This window comes from Sturnus vulgaris, chromosome 17 (assembly GCF_052056855.1).
Source record: "Sturnus vulgaris isolate bStuVul1 chromosome 17, bStuVul1.hap1, whole genome shotgun sequence".
NCBI classification, from domain to species: Eukaryota; Metazoa; Chordata; class Aves; order Passeriformes; family Sturnidae; genus Sturnus; species Sturnus vulgaris.
This window is the reverse complement of record NC_142259.1, coordinates 12,725,056-12,747,537: the sequence shown is the minus strand read 5'-3', so window position 1 is coordinate 12,747,537 and position 22,482 is coordinate 12,725,056. Positions and strand designations below refer to the sequence as shown.

Sequence of the window (22,482 nt, the reverse complement as noted above, 5' to 3'; positions counted from 1 at the left end):
CTCACGTTCCCATGGAACCCAACAGCGGAAAAGGGGAGCAGAGATGAAAATTATTCCACTCTGTATTAACTCAGTGTGGGAAAACACTCTGAAAGCGCCGGTGCTTCAACTTTTTCACGCAGAGCCTTCACGTGCCTCGCGTTTTTTTACTCGCTGTTAAAAATACTACTGGCTCAGCTTCGCAGAAAGTGAGACTTTAAAGTCTTCAAACAGCTGAACCAAAGCAGCCTAATTGCGCTCCGTCTGCATCCGCTTTTAAAGCCCCTCCAGCCGCCCACCCCGCCGCGGGACCCGGGCTCGCCCCTTGGCCACCTTATGGAGCCACAAAGCGGGGAACGAGCATTGTCCGGGGCTTCTGCTCGCTTTAGGGGAGAGCGAGGGGGAAAAACTTTTTAAAGCACGGTACACAAGGCGCAGGTGAGACGGTGAAGGTGCAGTCGGTGTGCGGGCTGCAGAGCCGGGCTGTTTGTTTAGCCGGGGAGGTGGCCCGGGGCTCAGCCTTTGTCGCCCGCCGGACTACATGGCCCAGCGTGCCCCGCTGCGCGGATCAATGGGGCTGATTTGAATAATCTGTGAGCCCTTGGACTCAGGCCAATCAGCCGTCAGGGACCCATGATAAATCGCAATGCATTATTGATAATCATAATTACTCTGACATGCGCATTCCGCCCAAATTTCCCAACTCTAGGAATTTGTTGTGAAGAGGAAAATAATTGCTACTATTGCACGCTCCCGATGCTGGTGCACCATGTCGCGACGGAAGCAGGCGAAGCCCCAGCACATCAACTCCGAGGAGCAGCCCCCAGATGCTGCAAGTGGTGAGCGCAGAGGGGGCTCCGGGCTCGGCTGGTGCGGGGGGCGCTTCCCGGGGGGATTTTTCCACCCTCGTGCTTCACCCCCCGCTCCTTTCTCCCCGCTGGATCTGCCAGGAACCGACTCTCGGCTCGCCCCGGGTGTTTTTTTTTTGTTGTTGTTTTTTTGGGGTTTTTTTTTGGGTGGTGAACTCTTCCCGAGGCGCTCGCCTCGTTATTTTGGGGGGGGTTGTTCGGAATTTGGGCGAGCGCAGCGCTCGCCCCGCACCCGCGGAGCCTCCGCCGGGTCCCGCGTGGGAGCGGAGCCCCAAAAGGGAATTGGGGGGCATGGGGGTGAAGGGGTGGGGGAGCAGAGCGAGGAATTACACACAACTTCGGAGGGGTAGGAAATGTCTCGGGCTGGGTTTGATCGGTGTGCTTAGCACTTTGTCGGGAGTTGGATGAGAATTTTTGTGGGGCTTTTTTTAAAAAAAAAAAAAAAATATGGGGGAGAAAACCTCCACGCTCGGACTATTTTTGTTGGAGATCACAATCGCCCTGGACCTTTTGTAGCTTGACCTCCAGCCATCTTTGATTTCCGACTTCCTAAAATAACTCCGGTGAGCTAATACGAGGTGTGCGCTAGCGCTTTGTATTTGGGCGGCGTGGGGGACTCGGCCAGCGCGGATCGCTCTCCCCGCTTTTTGGGGAGCTCGCATTCCTGGGCCGTGCACCGGGAAAAGCAGAAATCCTTGCCTAGAAGCAGCCGGGATGGGGTGGGCGTGCAGGGGAAGGGCGGAGGGGGCACTCGCTGGTGGCCCCCACGGGAGCGGGGCTAGCCCGGGGCTAGCGGAGCAGCATCTTCCCGGGGCCGGCGGCTCCCGGGCCCTGCTGAGGGCTCGGGACGCTCCCGCAGTGCCCGTCCCGCTCCCGGCCGGGATCAGGGCACGTCCCGTCCCGCCTGGGCAGCGTTTGTTCGGAGTTGTTGTGGTTGTTGTGCCCAAATGTTTCCGTGCGACCCCCCAAGAACTTTCTTTGGGTTCTTTGCTTGCGTTTGGGACTGGTGGTGTTTCCGTGCCTAGAACTGTTCAAAACCCATTCAGGTTACGGGAGCTGCTTATTCCCAGCCCGCAGGAGATTCGGGCTCTTTAATTTTTTTTTTTTCCCTCCTCCCCCTTCTCTTCTTTGAGTCGAAATGTGCAATTGTTGGGTCCGGTTAATGGTGACTTAAGAAACAGCATGCTGGCCAGAAGGCAATAAATCCCATGTTTAATGCATGACTGTTTTCCTTTGTGCATATGGTTAGGTTGGGGGATGGAGGTGATGTTTCCACATGTAAATCTCTGCCCGCTGCTGGAAAGGCACCTCCGGCCCCGCGCTGAAACAAAAGGGTTAATCACTCCTGATGCGGCCGCTGGGGCGGGGGAGGCGTGCGGGAGGGAGGGAGGGAGGATCGCTCCACACCGCGCTCTCCGGGCAGTGGCCAGCTGCTTTTTTTGTTATTGTTGTTCGGACTTTTTTTTTTTTTTCCCCCCTTTTTTTTTTTTTTTTTTTTTTTTTTTTTTCCCCTCCCGTTCTCGATTTTAACAACCAAACCCTGGATGAAATCCCTCCGGGAGCTCTCAGCGGCCGCCCAGGCCGGGTCACCTGGGGAAGCTGCGGGGATTCTGCTGCTCGTGGGGTGCTCTGGGTTTGGGGGGGTCGGAGCAGGTCCCGCACTGAGCTACGTCCTGCGGGATCTCCGCTCTCCAAAACACAACCCGGGGCTGCGGCTCGGACCGCCCGCCAGTCTCCCAAATAGTCTTGATATTCCCCCGCTCCAGGTGTGCCCGTAAATAATAAGTGATGAAGCTGCATAACAAAGTCGAAATTCCGCAGGGATTTGTCTGGGGCATTAGCGAGGATATACACATAATCGTAATAATAAAATCAAGCCCTTATCTCCTTTTTTGCAAGTATTCCCCTTTTTTCGCAAAGCGATTTGGGACCCACCTCTGTGAACAATGCAGCGGGTTAAAGTGTCCCGCGAACCTGGGGATCCATTAACAGGTCAAAAAATCAGCAGGTGGTCACAGGGGAATAATGCTACATACTGAAAATTAGCATTTCCACAAAGGGCTTGAAAATGCCCATTGTGCTGGATTGCTGCCATTAAAAATCGGATTCATTCTTAAAAATACAGTATCAAACTGCAACTTTTTTTTTTTTTTTTTAAATCAGGGTAAAATTAGCGTAGCTTTGCTGCAATTATATCTCCCGCGTCGTGCGCTGAGCTCTGTAGAACTGGAGAGGTATGTCGGATAAGGAAAGGCTGAAGCAGGAAAGCCCAAGTTTTGTGATGGTTTATTTTAGGTTTGATTTCGCTGGCCCAGCCGGGAGTCCCGGGGTGTGGGAGCATCCCCGGGGTGCTGCAACCCTGGGAAGGGGGAGAGGGTGCCGGGGGGCATCAGGGGGGCGATGCCCAGCTTGTTTTCCCTTTTTTTACGTGAGTGAAACATTATATTCATAGCAGGGATGGAGCCTTTTCGGGCTCGGCTGCATGTGACGTTTTGACAGAGCTGCTGCTCTAACCTTTGCCTCCTCCTGCTTGCTGTGGGTGGTAAGTTGATGTCAGGCTCACAATTAGGACTCTCATGCAATTGACCTTGGCAGCGGGGTTTGTGCCGTTTAGCTCGCTCTTAAACACCGGGCGAGTGTTAAGTGTGGTCCGGGGCGCAGGTAGGGCGGTGGGCTGGGAGGCGGCAGGAGCGCCAGCCGAGGCTGCAGATGGTGAAGCGGGGGATGCTGGCAGCTCAGGTGGGTGCCCGCGTTGGTGGTGGCCCCGCCCGGGGTGGCGGTGGCCCGGAGGGGCCGGAGCGTGGGCCGTGAGTGCCCTCCACCGACCGGCCCGGGCAGCTCCGGGCAGCGAGCGCCGCTTCCCGGGGGGGCTCCGGGCCCTCCTCGCCCCAGGGCCGGTCTGAGCCCTTTTTGGGGAGTGTCCGAGCACTCCTTCCCCCCGGGAGAGGTCTGAGCCCTTCTTCCCCCAGGGGCGGTCTGAGCCTTCCCCAGGGGGGTTCCGAGCCCTTCTTCCCCCGAGGGGGGTCTGAGCCCTTTTCGGGGTGTTTCGAGCCCTCCTTCCTGGGGTGTCTGAGCCCTTTTTGGGGGGTTCCAAGCCCTTCTTTCCCCAGGGGAGGTCCGAGCCTTCCCCAGAGGGGTTCCGAGCCCTCCTTCCTGGGGGGTCTGAGCCCTTTTCGGGGTGTTCCGAGCCCTCCTTCCTTTCCCAGGGGGGTGTCCGAGCCCTTTTTGGGAGGTTCCGAGCCCCTTCCTGGGGGGGATCTGAGCCCTTCTTCCCCGAGGGGGAGGGGTCCGAGCCCTTTTCTGGGGATTCTGAGTCCTCCTTCCCCGGGGAAGGGTTGGTTCCGAGCCCCTTTCCCGGGGACGGTTGGATCTGAGCCCTTCCCCCGGGTTCCTAGCCCTTTTCCCGGGGGGAATTGGTTCCTAGCCCCTTCCCCCGGGTGGTTCCGAGCCCCTCCGGAGCAGGGCTGTGCCCTCGGGGGTCACCACCTCGGGTCCCCGCTTTCCCCCCCGACTTTCAGCGCTTATTTCGCTCTTCACAAGCGTTTATTCACTGTGGTTCGTTCTGTGTCCGGCTGAATATCTCGCTTGAAGTTGTGGATAGGCCAAAGGGTGGATTAGTAAGTAGTTAACAAAATAATTAAAGCCTTTTGAGAGGGCCTGTTGTAAGCACGTGAAATGCTGAGTGTGGGTGTAACGCGTTTCTGCCTCGGTGTTGGGTGGAAAAACGCGGCCGATGAACTCAGCGTAGAGAGCATCGAGGCCTTTGGAATATCTGTAAGTTGTCATTCGTGCGCTTTACTTGCTCAGGAAAGTGATTTTGTCACAGTTAAAATGCGTTAAATGGTGTTTAAAAGTGGGAGAAGGGAGATTTGGGGCTGTTGAGAGTTTTTGGAAGTCCTGGAGCAAGAAAAAAGCACCGGGGGAGCGCGACCTGAGAGCGACAGCGAGCTGATGGCACAGGGTTCATGTCTTGGAGTGGAGTGCAGGGCTGGTAATCAATCCTCTGTGAGTTAATTTAAACCGGGGAAGTTGCATGGTTTTGTTAACCTTAAAGTAGAAGTAGTTGGTCATAGGCTGTGGGGAAAGTAAGCTCACCAAAGGTATTAAAAGTGAATAAAAAAAAGTGGCTGGGAAAGCTTGAGTTTTGTTTCATCCCGTTTAAGCGAAATAAAGTTGAGAAAAAAATCATTAATGGTTTAGATGAGCGGTAGGCCAGCAGCACCCCTCTCGAGATCACATCAAACGAGATTTGCTTCACCCCTTTTACTGTTTTCCTTAAAAAAAAAAATATTCGAGCGGTGTGGATTTTATCAGCCTTCCTTGTCGATGACCGCCTTGTCCTACACAATAGTGGATTTTATCCATCCATTTGCCAGTGATTCAATCTAACCCCCCTGCTGGGTTTACTGCATTCTTCTAACTTATTGGATAACGAGATGCTGAGAGATAACATTCCTGAAATTCGGGGGTGGGGAGATAAAAAAACCACAGTAGAAGTCCTATCCCTGGGAAGCCTTTGGAGAGGGTTAAGCGAAGTGCACAAGGAATTGTTGTGGCAGGGCGGTCCTTGGTTAAATCCTGGTGCAGTCGGTGGCAGAGCTGCCCTCTTGGCATGGGAAGCCCCGAGTTCAGGCTTTTATTTTATTTTATTTTGGGCTGGGGTGCTCTGATTGCTGCACTTGCAGGGGACAGGAGGTGGTTACACACCACCATGATTTTCACAGAAGCTGTTGGGTTTTTTACAGAAACAGTCAATTAATTGCTCCTTTGTTATCCCAGCTACTGTAAAATAACCCAGTGTCCTACTTGTGAATTTATCTGAAGCCCTTGCTTTAAGGTAAAAGGCAAAATAATGCATAATTTCCCTATTTGTCATGCAGCAAGTTCTGAATTGAATTTATTCAGAGTCCTAAGCTAATGCTCCGATGTCAGGAAAATGAAAATATGTGACATGCTGCTGCCCATCACAGGGACCTTCAGTTTACTGGAGTTTCCTTCTCTGAGATGGCAACTGCTGCTCCGAACCAGAAAAGTTTACAGACTTCTTCAGAATTATGAAAATGAGGAGCGTGGGCTGTGCTGGAGATTGGGAAAGGGGCACTGAATTTTGTGTGATCTTATCAGCACAGAAGTAGAAAAATAAGAAGTATTATCAAGGGAAAGGAGATAAATGATCGGATGCTTTGAAGCAGTTAAAGTTTGAGGACTTGTCTAGACATTATCCTGGAATATCTCCTTGGGGGTGGGCAACAGTGTTTGGTGCAGACATTTCTGTGCCACTGGAAAAAGTAAAAGCTGAGGTTATTTTTTAAAATTTCGTGATGTGGAAACAGTGTCGTTCTGCCTGAGAGATGGGACTGGGAAAGCCCCAAACACTTAAAGATTTGGGAAAGAGATTTTCATGTTTTAGCGTATTCTGTAAAATAGGAAAGTAGTCAAAGACTTCTCAAGTCAGTGTAGCTCTCTCAGGTCAGTGTAAATTTCCAGTAGTTCTGGAAGTTTATTCTTTTTTTAACCCAGGTACCTTCTTTCCAAGTATATCTGCTTAGACTCTTGCAAAACAAGTTTAAATTAATCTATTCTTGATCCTGGTTGACTCTGACCAAGTTCTGAGTCGTGTAGTAGTTGTGCTTGTCTGCAGGCTGGACTTCTGTGTTTTCAGAGTTAAATGAGCTTTAGAGACATCACTTTAATGATACTTGGGAAATGTGTGCTGCTGTTCTTGTTTCTTACACTTACAGGAGTTGTTTGGGCTGAAGGGGAAGTGTTTAATTCTCCCTGTTTAGATAAGAAGCATCTAAACATTTTTGATCATGGCTGTGCTGAGAACTCCTTTCCTCCCCGTTCAAGGACTTTTGCAGGTTTAGATTTATTGCTCTGCAGATCATAGCAGAACAGGCCTCTATACGCTCGAATTTTTGTAATTGATCAGATGTTTATTTTTTTTAAAGTAAACTTTGACACGTTCACTTCGTGCCACACAGCACTAAACGGTTGAAGTTTGCTTTGTTGGGTGCACACGGTGCCCCGAGGTTTGCAATGCCCTCCCTCGGAGCGGTTTGACACCCCCCTCAAGCACGGTAATATTTGAGTTGTCTCGGACACGGTTCCCCTCCGTTCAGGACACACCCGGGGTGGTTTGGCCACACCTTGCACAAACCAAAGCCACAAGAAGCTCCTGAGCTTGCCGAGTCCTGGCTTCACCTGGTCGTGGCAGGGTGGATGAGTGACGGATGGGTGACACCGTTCCAGGTGCCCCACTGGGGATGGGCGAGGTGGAGTCACTGCACCTACCAAAACTGGAGCAATTCCAGTGAGCTCCAGGATGTTTCAGCTGATGGGGGCTGGAATCCTGCTGGATTCCCTTCCCTTTTCCCTCTCCTTGGGAAGTTTTCCCTCTTGCCCTGAGCTCTGCCCTGCCTTGAGCACACCCTGACTGTGTTTGAAGATGGCAAGGCTGAGCAAAAACATCCTGTTTTGGTTATCATTTCTCTTAACCTCTTCCAGTTCAGATATTTCCCCGAATTTTTTTTTTTTTTTTTTTTTTTTTTTTGGCCACGTGCAAATTCTGCTCAGTCTAAGCTGTGGGGTGCTGGTGGTGGAAGGGCAGGAGTGGACTTGGAGCTTGGCTTTCCCTTGGCCCTTTCCAAAAGTGGGTGAGTTGTGGGTGCAGCTGAGCGAGGCCTCCTGTGAAGATTGGAAATGCCTTGGTGTAGTTCTGCAGGCAAAACTCGTTACTTGTATTATTTTTAATAATCATAAGTATCAGTGGAGGCTCATAGTGGAGTGTCAAGTTTCTGATTTAATCATCTCTGCTACAATGTCTATGGAGAGATTATTCGTGGGGTGTGTTTGCTTTTGAAGGATTTGAGAGCTGATATTGGTCTTGCTTTGCTTTTGTCAGCCCACTTGGATTGTAATTACTTTCATAATGGCAGAGTGAAAGTTGTTTAGATCAGTACAGTAAGAATTGCTCAGAATTCCTGTGTGAAGGCCTTTTATGAATTTCTGAGAGATGGATAACAAAGAATTAGAACGTGAATTGCAAACAGCAAATAATTTGTGTGGTGTTTTGCTCAGTGCTTCGGTATTTCCTCTGTCCTTGTGTTCCTTCTAAGCTGTGCTGCAGGTGCTGCCTTGCAGGTCTGTTCCAGGGGTGTTTTACCTGTGTAAAGGGATTTGGGATAAATCTCTTTCCACTGAGCCTTGTGAGAGTCCTTTTATAATATGTTTTTTCTTGTAAACTGAACTGAGATGCAGATTTGTTTGGGGTTGTGAAGGAATTGGCATCAAGACCAAGAGCAGAACTTCAGATTGGTATGCAAACTTGATTCCAGTGTTTTGTATCTTTAACTTGCAATTCAGGTGGAGTCAGTGACCTTAATAGTGAATGCTTGATAAATCTAGCAATTAATCATGTGTTTTTCTTTTATTTTAAGGGAGTCCACAAGACGTCCCAGGTGATAGAGATGGTGAAATGAGTTCCAAAAGGTGCCGCACGGAGGAAACCAAAATCTGTGAGAAATGCTGTGCAGAATTCTTTGTTCTCTCTGAATTCCTTGAGCATAAGAAAAATTGCACTAAAAATCCGCCAGTTCTAATCATGAATGACAGTGAGGGGCCAGTCCCCCCCGAGAGCTTCTCCGAGGCTTCCCTGGGGACCTTCCCGAGCGACCGAATGGACGGCAGGGCACGCAAGGACCTTCAGGCCAAGGGCTGCACTGGCTCCGTGGAAAAGAGAGAAGGAAAAATGGATGCTGAACCCGTGGGAGGAATGTACCTTAAAATAGAACCCCCCTTGACTCCTGCAGCCCCCGGCCTGAGCTATCTACCAAAACCCAAAGTACCAAACACTAACGTGACCCTGCAGACCATCCGTGGCACCAAAGTGGCCGTGAACCAGCGGACGTCCGATGCCATCTCCTCCTCAGCAGCCGGGTTCAACGCCATCCCCATGATCCTGGAGCAGCTGGTGTGCCTGCAGCAGCAGCAGCTCCAGCAGATCCAGCTGACGGAGCAGATCCGCATCCAGATTGCCATGATGGCTCCCCACGCCCTGCACCCCTCCATAGCAGCTGCTACTGACCCTCTCAAAGCTCTGGGTGCCCACATGTCCCAGCAGCTCTCAGCTGCTGTGGCCTTGATCGGACAGAAGGCTGGAAGCCAGAGCCTATCACTGGAATCCTTGAAGCAAGGAAAACTACCTCATTCTAACACTGGCATTGCAGCTGCCAGCTCGCTGGCTGCTGGGCTCTCCTCCTCCTTCCCCCTGAAGCCAGATGGGAGTCGAGGCCTCCCCGGCTCCATCTCTCAGTTCCCAAATCCTTTGCTACCTCAGTCCTCCAGCTCGGTCATCTTCCAGAACCCGCTGTCGGTCTCGTCTGTGATGGATTCCTCCAAGAAGGGGAAGGGGAAGCCCCCCAACATCAGCGTGTCTGAAAGCAAGCCGAACGCAGAGGAGCCCTTCTTCAAACACAAGTGTAAGTTCTGTGGGAAGGTCTTTGGCAACGACAGTGCCCTGCAGATCCACCTCCGCTCCCACACCGGGGAAAGACCCTATAAATGTAACATCTGTGGGAACCGCTTCACGACCAAAGGAAACCTCAAAGTGCATTTTCAGCGTCACAAAGACAAGTACCCCCACATAAAGATGAATCCTTACCCAGTTCCTGAGCACCTGGACAATGTTCCTACCAGCACTGGAATCCCCTATGGGATGTCTGTGCCACTGGATGAGTCCAACCTGATTGTGGACAGCAAACCTCTCCTAACAACTCTGCCTACCTCTGCGGCCACCGGCACATCTCAGACCGTCTCCAGCCTGGCAGGCATCAAGGAGTCTCTGCCTGGTACCTTCTCAAGCGAGCTGCAGTCCAGGCCCTCTCCCGAAAGCGAGGGTGGCTCCTCCTCGTCGGGGGCAGTCGGTCACGAGTCGGGAACGGAGCAGAGCTTGAGCTCCCCACAAGCTGCCTGCAGCGTGAGCGTCTTCCACGTAAGTGGGTCAAACGAGCAAGGCTCAGAGACATCAAAGCTCCAGCAGCTGGTTGAGAATATCGACAAATCCACTGCAGACCCCAACGAGTGCCTGATCTGTCACAGAGTGCTGAGCTGCCAGAGCTCGCTCAAGATGCATTACCGCACCCACACCGGGGAGAGGCCGTTCAAGTGCAAGATCTGCGGCCGTGCCTTCTCCACTAAAGGGAACCTTAAAACTCACTATGGTGTCCACCGGGCCAACACCCCCTTGAAGATGCAGCATTCGTGCCCGATTTGCCAGAAGAAGTTTACAAACGCCGTGGTGCTGCAGCAGCACATCCGCATGCACATGGGCGGGCAGATCCCCAACACCCCGATGCCGGAGCCGCCCTGCGACAGCGCCGACGCCGATCCTGCCGCGCCCGACAAGAACGGAGAGCTCGGCCGCCCCGAGGAGATGGTGGAAAGCATCGACATGGAGGATGACCTGGACTCTCAGGACGGCCCCAGGAGCTCTTCCAAGCCTCCTACTCCTTTTGATGCACAATCGGAGTCTCCCGCCGCGGCCGCCGCCTTCTCTGGGGTTGCAGCGCTGGAGAGCCAGATGAAGATGGTCTCGTCCTCTCTGAATTTGCAGCGGCAGAACAGTCTGAAATCCAGCGACAACGGCTCGGCAGAAAGCGATGGCCTGACCAACGACTCGTCCTCGGTGGTGGGAGATGCTGACTACCAGAACGGCAGGAGCCCTGCCGCCTCCGAGGCCGCGTCCCTGCAGGCGCTGTCCCCGGCCAACAGCCAGGCTGAGAGCGTCAGGTCCAAGTCTCCTGCCTTCAACAGCCAAGAGGATTCAGGCACGGGGAATAAATCAGAGGGTCCCGAGAATGCTCCTGCAGAGATAGAAGGGGTTGTGGGAGCTTTGGATTTAACCTATGGCAATATTGGTCGGAAGGTCATTAAAGAAGAGCCTGGGCTTCACTTTGCAAATGGAGAGTACGGTGAGTAGTAAAATGCTGGCAGGGATTTGAGGTGGGGCAGTAGGAAATCAATCCTAAAAGGACCAACAACAGGAAACAAAACTTCCTCAGCTTTCCCCTCTTCCTGTTCCTCTGTTTGGATGAGGGTATAGGCCCTGTAAAGTTTCCCTAAGTCAGGCCCAAAATTAAAAGGCTTGATTACTGCCATCTCCTTAAAATTAGTGTAGACTGTGCTCTTGTTGTGTTTCATGGGCTCACTTGATATCTCCTTACTGCTCTTTAAAACTATCCATTTGTGTTTTAAGGGAAAACTGCTTATCCCAATAGTGTGACATGGAAGTCCTAAAACAGTTGGTGGGGTTTTCAGGCTCTTCAGCATTGAGATTTGATCTAAATTTGAGCTGAAAGACTTTCTATCTCATAAGCTCACCAGCAAACCCAGCGATGACCTGATTTGTTTTGGGTGTGCTAGGAAGTGTGGTGGGCTCTGCAGGTGTGCTCTTCAGGCACACGCAGCTTCAAAGGCAGGGCCTCGAGTCTCAGCCCAGGCTCAAGCTTGGGAAGCAGAATTAATCTGGGGTAAGCATCACCTTTGCTTTCTTTGCAGGTCGAAGCAGTATTCCAGCTGCCTTTGTCAGAGCCCCTCCAGCCCTGATCAAGATGGAGCTGCCCAGCGATCGTCCCCTCAGCACTGGCCACTTCATTGGCCCCCCAGCTCTGTCCCCTGGGGTCGCCCCTCTGCTGGTGCCACGGCCCAAGTTCTGCCGTCCTGCCAAACAGCACATCTGCACTACCTGTGGCAAGAACTTCTCCTCTGCCAGCGCCCTGCAGATCCACGAGCGCACCCACACCGGGGAGAAGCCCTTTGCCTGCACCATCTGTGGGAGAGCCTTCACCACCAAAGGAAACCTGAAGGTGGGTCCTGCCTGCTGTCATCTCCTTTGTCTCTGAAACTGAGACTAGAGATGGAAGGACTGTTTCTAATATTTTGCCTTTGAGGCAGCACTGATTTTTCTTTTAGTTTCTCCAATACTTATTTTTGACTCTTGTCTTCTTCCTGAGTTTCTCGACGTGGTGGTTTTTTTTTTTTTTTTTGTGTGTGTGTTACTGAGATCACCCACAGGTCTTTGCTGCTGTCCTTGACTTTCCTTTTGGGATGGAAGGGAAGGCTTAGCCCTCACTAAGCAGATTGCTTTCTTTTTTAATTTGGATATGTGTCAAGACATAAGCATTTCATAAACTGCTATGAAATGCTGCCTGCTGAGTAAATGCATTACACAGCACTGCTTGGAATTTTGTGAGATGAAGAGGGATAAACTGGGATAATCCTGAGATGGCACAAAGTGCTTGGGGATTGTGTCTAAGCACACACTGAAGAAGTGCTGTGAGTCTGTTTTTTTGCCAGATGAATTCATTTGCCCCATAGGGGACTCAGCTCCCTGCTTGCACAGAGGCTTCTCCCTCCCTGTGAGAACCTCTTCAGGCTCTTCAGTCCTCCTGCATAAATGCTGATGGGGAGAGAAAAATCCTCTGCAGTGTGTGAGCAGCGCCTTGCTGGAAGCACCAGCAAAATATTGTGTGGAAGATTTCAGCTTAAATGAACCTCTCTGCCAAATTACTTGGTGGTTTTTTTCATTACCCAGTGTTTTTTTCAGTATGATCTGTTTGCAGTAGATAATGTAGCTTCTGTTTTGGAGGGAGAGAGGGTGTCTTTGCCAACACCATTTATTCCCAGTGTGAAACACAGTCCTCCAAGCCCTCTAGCAGCCAGCTCCAGAGAGCCGTGGTGATGTCAGGCAGTGGAGTGATTTTGCCTTACACATGCCAGGAAGGGAACTCTGACGAGAACCACTCAGCTTAAATACTTACCTGAATTCAAATGGAGCAAGCCTGACTTCTTTGGGCTAAGCAGAGCAGAATTTGGGTCCACCAGGAAAGAGCTGCAGCATTAATGACCGTCTTTGCTTTTCCCCCTTCTCTGTAAGGTCCACGTAGGAACCCACATGTGGAACAACTCAGCCAGGCGGGGCAGGCGCCTGTCCATCGACAACCCCATGGCCCTGCTGGGGAATGACCCCAAGAAGGTGTCAGAGATGTTCCCCAAGGAGATGGTGGCACCCTCGGTGAGCATCGACCCGGCCGTGTGGAGCCAGTACGCGGCCGTGCTCAGCAACGGGCTGGCCGTGAAGAACAACGAGATCTCGGTGATCCAGAGCGGGGCCCTGCCCGTGCCCGGGGGCTCGCCCCTGAACTCTGCCCCAGCCCCCAAGGTGGACACAGCCCAGGCTGGCACTGCCTCTGACACGGAGAAGGCTGCTGGTGCTGCTGCAGACAGTGTGCCAAAACACCAGTTCCCTCTCTTCCTGGAGGAGAACAAAATCGCCGTTAGCTAAAGACTGGAGAGGAGTTCACCTACAGAAAGAACAAATATATATAGACACAAACATATATTTTTAAGAGATTCCACTTCGGCCTCCTATTTTCCTATTGACGTGCAAATGATTTTATGGTTGTCTTTGTAAGAGTTGCCCAGAGTACAATCATGATATTGCTTTGCAAATAGTAATTAATAAAGAATAGGATTTCCTTCTATTTGGAAAGATGCGGGTCTTGCAAAGTAGTTCTTGCGTGTGACTTTAATGTGTACAAGCCTTACAGAAGTTTCTACAACTTGAAATTCCAAAGGTTAGAATATTTACCTCTTTGTTTAGAGTGATAATGGGGGTTTTGAATAGAGTGGAAACAACCTACTGTTGATGGAAAAGCTTCTATTTACTGACGAGAAATGGAAACTATTAATGCGGGTAAATATCCTAGAATGTCTGCCACCCTCTTAGAATTTTTCTGTTTGGATTTTTGGCTCTGCGTGGTTTCTGAATGTACTTTTTCTTTATAATGGCTATAAAAACGACAAAGTTTTTTTTATTTTTTTTAAATTCCTTTGGGTTTTTTTTTTTTGCCTCAAAAGTTCTATGAAAAGCAAGTTGCTGGTTTTATTTTTTTTTTTAAGTCATTGCTCCTAAGTAATGATTTCTTTATGTTGTTGACTGCTGCTTATTTAATACTACTACTTACTAGGACAGTCCTTCAAGTATAGTGCCAAAATTCCTGCTTCCAAAGATGTGCAGTTTTTCCCAGATGTTTTATTTCAATACAAGAGCCCCAAACAAGCATGGGTGGGTATGTGTATATACTTTTTTTTTTTCCTTATTTTGTTTCCTCTTGAAAGGGAAGACTTGCCTTGGGAAGTCAGGTCAAAAAGCTCTGCAAGGAATCTCAGGTGACTGTTGCAATTTGCCATGGGAACTGGTTTCCTTAGCAAGAGACTTTTTGTTTTTATTTTTTTGTTTGTTTGTTTGGGTAATTTAGGAGATCAGTCTATGTAAACCTGTATTTAAATATGAAGTATTCATGCTTAGGTTAAATGTTTTGTGGTTTTTTGGATGGCATTCCTACTCTGGTCATTAAGGTTTTTTTGGTGGTCTGTGAGCTTGCATTCCACCAAAATGGTAATTAATGATCCATGTGTGTTGTATGAAGGTTGCTGGGATAGTCATCTGGATTCTAAGTTATCTACCTCATTTTTTCCTTTTGTAGTTGTAGTGTCTATTTTTTCTAATAATGACCACTGTAATGACTGAGATTCAAGCAGATGCTTCCATGCACTATGTGAAACCAAAACCTGATGTATTATTAGTGGAAGCACCTGAGGAGTTGCTGGACTGACCTTTCACTATTCCTCGAATGCCTGCTGGAACTGGATGTGTAATGGGATCTGAACCAGGCTGCAAAGGGAGCATTTGGTGTGGAAGGACTGGAGGAGGGAAAGAAACCTGGCTGATGACTGCAGGAAATCTTCAAGTCCAGTCTCTGTTGTGGAAGGCCCCAAAAATGCAGATTACCAAAAGTTTGTGTGATGTTGTTGCACCTGATTCTTGCTTATGATCTCTGTATGCCGAGTTGTGCCTTTCCTGCTGGACTGGTGGGTAAGAACATACCAGTACTGTTTACACTGTAAAATGGATATTGTTACATAGACCACGCAAAAGGCATCCCAATTGTCACGTTTCTACATTGTGAATGTATGACTTCTAAGAATTCTGTAGTTTTGAGTACCTACTGATGCATTTCTGTTGACATTTTTGAGAATAAATTTTGGGATGGCTTTTTCACACTTGGTGCTTAACGTTTTTCTGGCAAAGAGCTTTTTGTCTCCTGAAGAGAGAGTTCAAGAGGCAGCATGCTGCTTCACTCCAGGGACCTGAAATCCAGGAGCTAGAGCTAGCTTTAGTTCATTGCTTAGAACAACAGGAATTAGGAAAGCGTGGAGGAGTCAGATCCATTCCTCAGGAACAGCTGGGGTTTGATGCAGGGGTTGGGACGTGCCAGGGATGTTGATTTCCACAGGAGAATAGAATGACAGGAGTATGTATAATCATTTTTGTACTGTGATCATCCTACAAAGGGGAAAAAAAATACTAGGTTGTCAAATTGCCAGTGGCTGAAGATGCTGGCTGCATAGAAAAGGGATAAATAACTTCCTCTAAAGAGCAAAGAAAAACAGTTCTGAGAGCAGCCCTGATGAAATGGAAAAATGTGGAGATCTTAAACTTAAACCAGCAACTGTATTTTTCCCTTGGGAGGTAAGAGAGGAAGAAAAGGGGTGCAGAACCAGGGAACCCTAAAAGCTGCACCTTTCCAACATCAGAGCAGCCTGATCATGGTGCTCCTCGCTCAGTCCTTGGCAGTGCAAAGAAAGGCAGAAAGCAAGCATTTGTTTTCTCGTTTCTGCCCCCAAGCTCTGAAGGAAGGACGAGTCTGAGGTCCAGGAAGCTCTGTCCCTTCCAAGGTGTGCCCAAAGCTGTGCCAGCCTGGTGACAAGGCAGCTCCAGGCTGGAGCAGGGCAAGATCCCCTGGCTAAGCCCCTGCCAGCAAGTCCTGGATCCTCCCACAACACCTGGATTGCAGGTAGGACCTATCTGATCTGGGCCCCAGGGACGTTCCTGCTGCAGGAGAGAGTGTTTGCAAAGCAAGCAGGGCTGGGATTGAGCTGCTCTGCCAGGGGTGAGAGCTGAACCAACGCCTTCAGAAAGGCACTGAGGTGGAACTCCCCACAGTGGCAAGTGTGCTCAGCTTCCAGTAACATCTACACTTGCATCTTAACAATTAAAAGAGACAGCTGATCGTCTCGTGGCCTTTGCTGGTGTGAGCCAGGAGCTGATGGAGCAGTGAGCTCGGTGTGTGCTCTGTCTCTGCTCATCAGCCTCTCCTCTTGCCTGGAGGACTTTCCTGCTCGTGTTTGTTATTGCTTACCCTGCCCCTCACACAGAGGATTTGTTGCTGTTGGGTAAGTAGCATATGTGCTTGCATGAGCTGGGGTAAAATCTGGCTTGCTTGAAATGTTAAATTTGAACTTCAATGTTGCATTGCTTAAAACAAACAAACAAAAAATCTAAACAGTAAGTACATTTGTTTTCCTTAATGTATTATCTCAAGTATTCCTCTAAAGAAAGCGTTCTTTAATCTGTCCTTACTGTTCAAAGCTTCCTAAAAAGTTGATGAGAACTTTGAGGAGGGAATTTGGCAATTATAGATGAGCAGCTCAGGGAAGCTGATTTGCCTGTCCACAGCTGGCAATGGGGTTGGTAAATCCAGGATGGAGCAAAGTGTAGATGATCATGGATCTGGGATCAGCACAGGGGAAAGGACCTGGCTGAGGTGCCTGAACTTATGGGATGGCAGAGAGGGGCTAAAACAAAGGAAAAGAGATGGGTATTACATTAATTTTCAAATATTTTTTCTCTGTTGAAGGGCATGGTGCTCCTGGCAGGGTTTGCAGTCTGGACTCAGGGAAGGTGATGATTTCTGTCTGCACAATCACAGTGCAGGCAGAAAGCTGTGCTGGGGTCTGTGTGATCCCAAGAGGTTCCTGCTCTCAGCTGAGACTCTCTTGGTGCTTTCCTGTGCTGTGAGCTCAGCCCAGAGGGCTCCTCTGTGCCTGCCCTTGCTGCTGGCCGGGGTGTGCTGAGTGCTGGGCTCACGTGTTTCACTTCAGCTCACATTCACCACTGACCTAGAAAAGCTCCTGGCACTGCACAGCCACAGCAGGACAGGAAACAGCTCAGAGGCACAGAAAGAACCAGCAATTACACACTCCTGGAGCCCATTACCATGCTATCTATTTTGTTATCACAGCTTCTGCTTGGTGCACTTTGAGTTCATTGCATATGAAGGGCTGTGTTCTTTGCAATATTCTGATTGCTGTCTGGTTTATTGGAAAACTTGTTTGTTAATGCCTGGTATAAGTGATTTTGTGCTGGACTTCCCAGCCACTCTCTGGCAGCATCACTCTCCTTTTAAATTTCTTTATTAACATATCTGATTGTCACATGTCACAGGCCAAGGATTCGCTTCTCTGACTCAATTACTTTGTGCAGAAAGTGAAGTCTCAAGTCAGAATGAGGACAGCTGCATCTCATCATGGGCCTTCTTTTCCATACTTGGTTTGGGCAAAATCCAGACATGACAGAACATTTGGTAAGTGTCTCTCTAAAGAAAACTAAAACCCCAAATCCAGTAAATCCACAACATCTAGTGCTATTAAATATATATATTTATTTATTTTGCCCCCAGCACTGGCCTGACCACCCTTTCCAGGAAAGGGACAAAACTGAGCTGAGTCAAAGCACTCAGTTTATGAACTCACAACACTCTGAGGGCCAGGAACACAAACCATGGGGTGTTGTGAACAGAAGGTGAGGCAGGAGGAATGTATGGAGAAAAGAATGACAAATAACCTGTGTTCTCAGCATAGTAATACAGAATCAGTCCTGAAATCTTCTTTTCACCTGCTCTTCCCAGATACTCCCTGCCTTTGCAGTCCTGTGCATGTGATGACAGGGGATGTTTGTAAATCAAGTTACCTGGCTTGGCTTTACAGCCCTTCAGAGTCCTGTCGATCCACTTGGCAAAGTTTGTTTTAGAAAAATTTGTCTCCATGCAGTCTAGATGTTCAGAATACCAAACATAACTTTTTAATTTTTTTTTTTTTTTGACACACTGTTTTGGTTTTCTTTCCCACGGAACCAGTTTGATTACTTAGGTCCTTAAAGTTCAGCACACATTCAGGTGATTTGCTGCCTCAGGGTACCTAAATTTCTGTATGCATTAAAAGTACTCCACCCCTCTCAAGTCCCAAAGTCCAGATTTCAAAAACATCAAATTCCTTCATTACTTATTCTTCTGTTTGCCCCTCAATTCTTCCAGTCTTAAATGACAAAAATAACTACATTATATAGGGATTTTGCTTTTTATTTTTTATAAAAGTTGCACATATAACACATGTAACAAATATTTTCAGATTATAGCTTTGCATTTTTTTTATCACGTTTACAGGAGGTGTAACACAAAGACAATGTGGCAAGAAATCACAGAACAGCTACAGCAAATAGCCAGATCATTTCAAGATCTAACAAAATACAAACATTAAATACAAGTGGGAGTTTATTTGTCTAGAAAGCCTTTTTCTTTCTTCATTCCTTAAGCTGACAGCTGTCCTAGCTGAACGACAGTTTGACTATTATGGTTTTAAAAATTAGGTGCTAAAGGGTTGTTTTCTTCTTGATCCACAACATATAATTATGCGAGGAAGAAAAAGATCCTACACAAAGACTGCACTTCCTCAGAGCAGCGTGAGCAGTATCTGCTCTGAAACTTCATTATGAGGATGCCAAATGTTCCCTGCACAGCAGAGCCCATGGCAGTGGGAGCTTTATTGTAGTTTCCCTTAGCAAGTGTTGATGGATTTATGGAGGGCTTCATTAAATATAGGCTTAAAGGATATCCGCTATCGCCCACTTGTCAAAAGCAAAAATAATATCAAAGCCCTGCGAGCAGCCCCGAGCTGCAGGTGTTAACAGTGCCCGATAATCTGGGAGTGTTTAAGTCCCCAATTAATCGCAGTAGTCTTGTCTGAGCTCGGCCCTCTCCGAGATAAATTTCCAAGATGAATGCAGCCCGTGGAGGCTGAGGGCACTTGGACCACGATCCCACCGTGCTGATGGTTTGGGGCTGTGCTCTCCCAGTCTGGGGCTGTGTTGTGCTGTCCCACTCTGGGTCTGTGCTGTCCCAGTTTGGGGCTGTGCTGTCCCAACTTGGGACTATGCTCTCCCAGTTTGGGGCTGTCTTGTGCTGTCCCAGTCTGGGGCTGTGCTCTCCCAGTCTGGGACTATGCTCTCCCAGTCTGGGGCTGTGCTCTCCCAGTTCAGGGCTGTGTTTCCCTGGCTCTCAGTGGCTCCCTGTCCAGGAATGGGCAGCTTTGGGAGGCTGGCTCTGATTTTGAGGGGTGCAATGCCACACTCCAGGCTCGTTTCAGTGCTGTTAGAGGAACAGTGATGTTTCACAACACCTAACCCACCTCTCTGCCTGGCCCTGAGCACAGGGAATTGTCCCAGTGTAGGAGACAAGTGCTGCACGTTTGCCCTTGGTAACCAAACCCCTTCTCCTGCCTCCCTTACAAACGGGGCAGCTGCAAACACAGCCCTGAAACAAAGCTGAAATCCCATGTGCAACGGGCTGTGCTTCCAGACAAAGAGGGTGCACCCTGGTGTTTGTAAAGCAGGCACTTATGGAATCAGATAATAACAGGTACAAAGAATAATGGCACGACTCAGGCTGCCTGTGGAATTATAAACATTTTGTTCAGTCATACACCCTTAGTCTGAGCCAACTCCTTTCCTTAGATGTCAGAATTCCCTATATTTTGATACTTATGATTAGGGAAAAAAATAAAGTAAACAAACCCAAAAGTAGTTCCAAAATGGAATTAATCTTTCAGCTTATAAGAAGTCAAACACTTTCCTGTCTGTTCATCAGGGAAAAAAAATAGTCCTATGCATAAAGAGCCCAATTATTTATTTAGTAGCAAAACTATAATGGAAGAAAATTTATAGCATATTGTGCTAAATAGGTAATGAGTACAATTTGCAAATACATGGTCAGAAGCACCAATCCATTGTTTGAGTGGGAACCTGGCAGCAGGACTTGCTCCTTGAAGGAGTACGGGCAGACCCCCAAAATACAATTTATTTCATGTTCTTTGGTCGGTGGAGCTGAGAGACCTGGGTGCATTTGAGGATCAGTGAGGCCCTGGCAGGCCTCAGTGTGGGTGAGGAATTGGTGTCATGGGCAGAGAGCAGGAGGCAAAGCCAAAGGCAGGGGACAGTGCCCTGCACCACAGAGCTGCAGGGGAGGAGTGGGGGAGAAAGGCAAGAGAGAAGGCAGGAAAGGCTTCCAAAAACCAGTGGGAAGCTGAGGCAGAGGCTGATGGACACAGGAATTTCTGGTTGGATTAAGATGTACCTGCAGCCACTTGTGACCATAGGCTGGGCTTTGCCAGGATCAGCTTCCCTTTGTGAGCCTGAACATCACCAGACCATGGGAGACTCAGTCCATAAAACATAAATCCTACTGGTAAAGCAGTATTAAATCATCCCAAAGGTATTAAATCTTCCCAATCAACAGCCTGATACTGTCATCCAACCCTTGGTGTTAAAAATGGGGCTCAGCCTTGGACCTGCCAATAAACCATTCCTGGGTTTGAAATGGGATTTATGGTGTGCAGTGCTGAGAACTGTGGCAGCATCTGATGGACTCTCCCTACAGGACAGCCTCAGAGGGGACCAAGTGGCCTAGCTCTGGTTCTGAGATAAATCACTTGGTGGGATATAAAACTGCTTGCTCTGCTGTTGATTTAATCATCTGGGGAACAAAACAGTCCTCAGAGAAAAAAAAAAAAAAAGATAATGATTTAATATTCTGGAAAGTATCTCAGCTCCTTCTAATTAGCAGTGGTGCAGTATGAATTCTGGAGCTTGCAGGGCTGCTTTGTGAGCCTCAAGTTCTGTGCTTGCAAAAACAGAGCATCAAAGCAAGCCAGTGGCACCAGGAAAAAACCAAAATCGGTTATATTTCACTTGATTTAACAATTCAAACTTCTCAGAGTGAAGCTGGAGGTTTTCCCTTGGGCATTCCTTTTCAATAGGAGAATGAAAATCAAAGACTTGGAAACCAGCAGAGCTCGTACCTGCTGTCAGTGCTGAGGTCACAAGTGAATTCTTTCCAGCAAAGCAAATGCTATTCTGAAATATATCAAGGAGTGGGTTTAGTCCTGGTCTAGATCCTTCAGAGTGATTTCCTAACTAAGAATCAGAAGTGTCTCAATATAAGGCAGAAAATCAGAGTGCCCATAAGGGAGGCTTTGAAGGTTTGTTTGGCTCCTCAGGTGCTGTGAGGCTGCAGGGCATCCCTGTGCTCCTCCTTTAGGATTTCTGGGACTGAGTCACCCTACAGGACTCAGTGGTTCCCCCTTCCCACGTTCTTGGATTTTGGAGTTGGGCAGGAATGACGTGGAGGAAGTTCAGCTGCTCCATGTGAAGGGGGGATGTCATGAAGTTCTGTCTGATCACAAAGGTATCTAGGGCCAAAATGTAGTGCTTAAAAGAATGTTGGGTGTTTTCAAACCAGTGCCACTTTCACATCAAAACAAATAAAAGATGGCGTTTGATAAGTTTTATTGTCATTGAGGCTGGAGGCTCAGACTGGCATTTCAGCCTGTACAGCGTTAGGGCATTGGGTTTGTGGGACTGGGAAATAAGAAATTAAAACATGGTATTACTTAATTGAAATACAGTCTAAAAGTCAATCCTACAAACGGTTTTTGTAATAAGACAGCCCAAGCATTGGAAATATCTGTCTAAACAGTCTCAGTACTGGTGCCTGAAACTGCTGTAACTCTTCATTGTCTTGCTGAAATGTCCTCATTGCAAAATGTCAGGATGATTATGCTTCAACTGCAAGGAAAAACATCAAATGACAGTTGCAGGTTTTGTGCTGGTGTAATCCATAGTGTAACGAGATGCTTGAAATCAGAAACAGAAGTTCTGGAGCAATTTCTGCCTAAATTTGCAGAGGATATCAGAATTTGGACCCGGGAACGGGTGTTGAGAGCAGTGGGTGAAGGTCACGGTGCAAGAAGGGTGAGAGCAGCAGCAGCACCAAAAATCCCAGCCCTGTAAGGCGGGTGGGGGGTGGAGCGGAGGGGCTGGGGCTGGAGGGCTCAGCTGCTGAGGCTGCGAGAGAACGGGAAACGAGCACGGGGAAAGAAAGGGCAGGATGGGGAGAAGGGCAGAGCAGGTGACGGCCGAGGGCGGGGCGGGGCAGGGTGGGGCAGATCGGGGTGGGGCAGGGCGGGGCAGATGTGGGTAGGGCAGATCAGGGCGGGGCAGATCGGGGCTCATAAGAGCGGGGCGGACCCTACCCGACCCCACCCGGCTCCGCGGAGCTGCCAGGTGCCAGTGCTCGGGGCTGTGGCCGGCGGAGCATCACTCATAGTCCGGTGCGGCAGTGCCCGGTCCAGCTGGAAGCGGAGCGGCGGTGCCCGGTGCTGCCCTGTGCCCAGCGCCCAGCCCGGTGCTGCCCTGTGCCCGGTGCTGCCGAGCCCGGTGCTGCCGTGCCCGGTGCTGCCCTGTGCCGAGCCCGGCGCTGCCGTGCCCGGTGCGGCGGTGCCCGGTGGAGGCGGAGCGGCGGGCGGAGCGGGGCGGACGCGGCACCTGCGTGCTGGGAGCCGGCGGCTCCGGGCCGGCCCCTCGGCGGTGCCGCCAGACGGCGGCGGCCGGGCTGGGCTG

The 22,482-nt window shown here is 49.4% G+C and overlaps 1 protein-coding gene across 1 annotated transcript; it reads left to right on the top strand.

The window, feature by feature from the left end:
• Positions 1 to 679: 679 nt before the first annotated feature.
• On the top strand, positions 680 to 14,970 carry SALL4 (spalt like transcription factor 4). Its single transcript, XM_014876090.2, has 4 exons — positions 680 to 818; positions 8,288 to 10,819; positions 11,406 to 11,713; positions 12,784 to 14,970. Exons 1-4 carry the CDS (start codon positions 749 to 751, stop codon positions 13,189 to 13,191), a joined length of 3,318 nt encoding a protein of 1,105 aa, XP_014731576.2. The 5' UTR covers positions 680 to 748; the 3' UTR covers positions 13,192 to 14,970.
• Positions 14,971 to 22,482: the final 7,512 nt, after the last annotated feature.

What these genes read in the sequence shown, in the direction of transcription:
- SALL4 (XM_014876090.2), top strand. Translation starts at nt 749, where the DNA reads ATGTCGCGACGGAAGCAGGCGAAGCCCCAGCACATCAACTCCGAGGAG. An exon ending in CTTTGCAAATGGAGAGTACG is followed by an intron (nt 10,820 to 11,405) that starts GTGAGTAGTAAA and finishes CTTTCTTTGCAG; the next exon opens with GTCGAAGCAGTATTCCAGCT. An exon ending in CCACCAAAGGAAACCTGAAG is followed by an intron (nt 11,714 to 12,783) that starts GTGGGTCCTGCC and finishes CTTCTCTGTAAG; the next exon opens with GTCCACGTAGGAACCCACAT.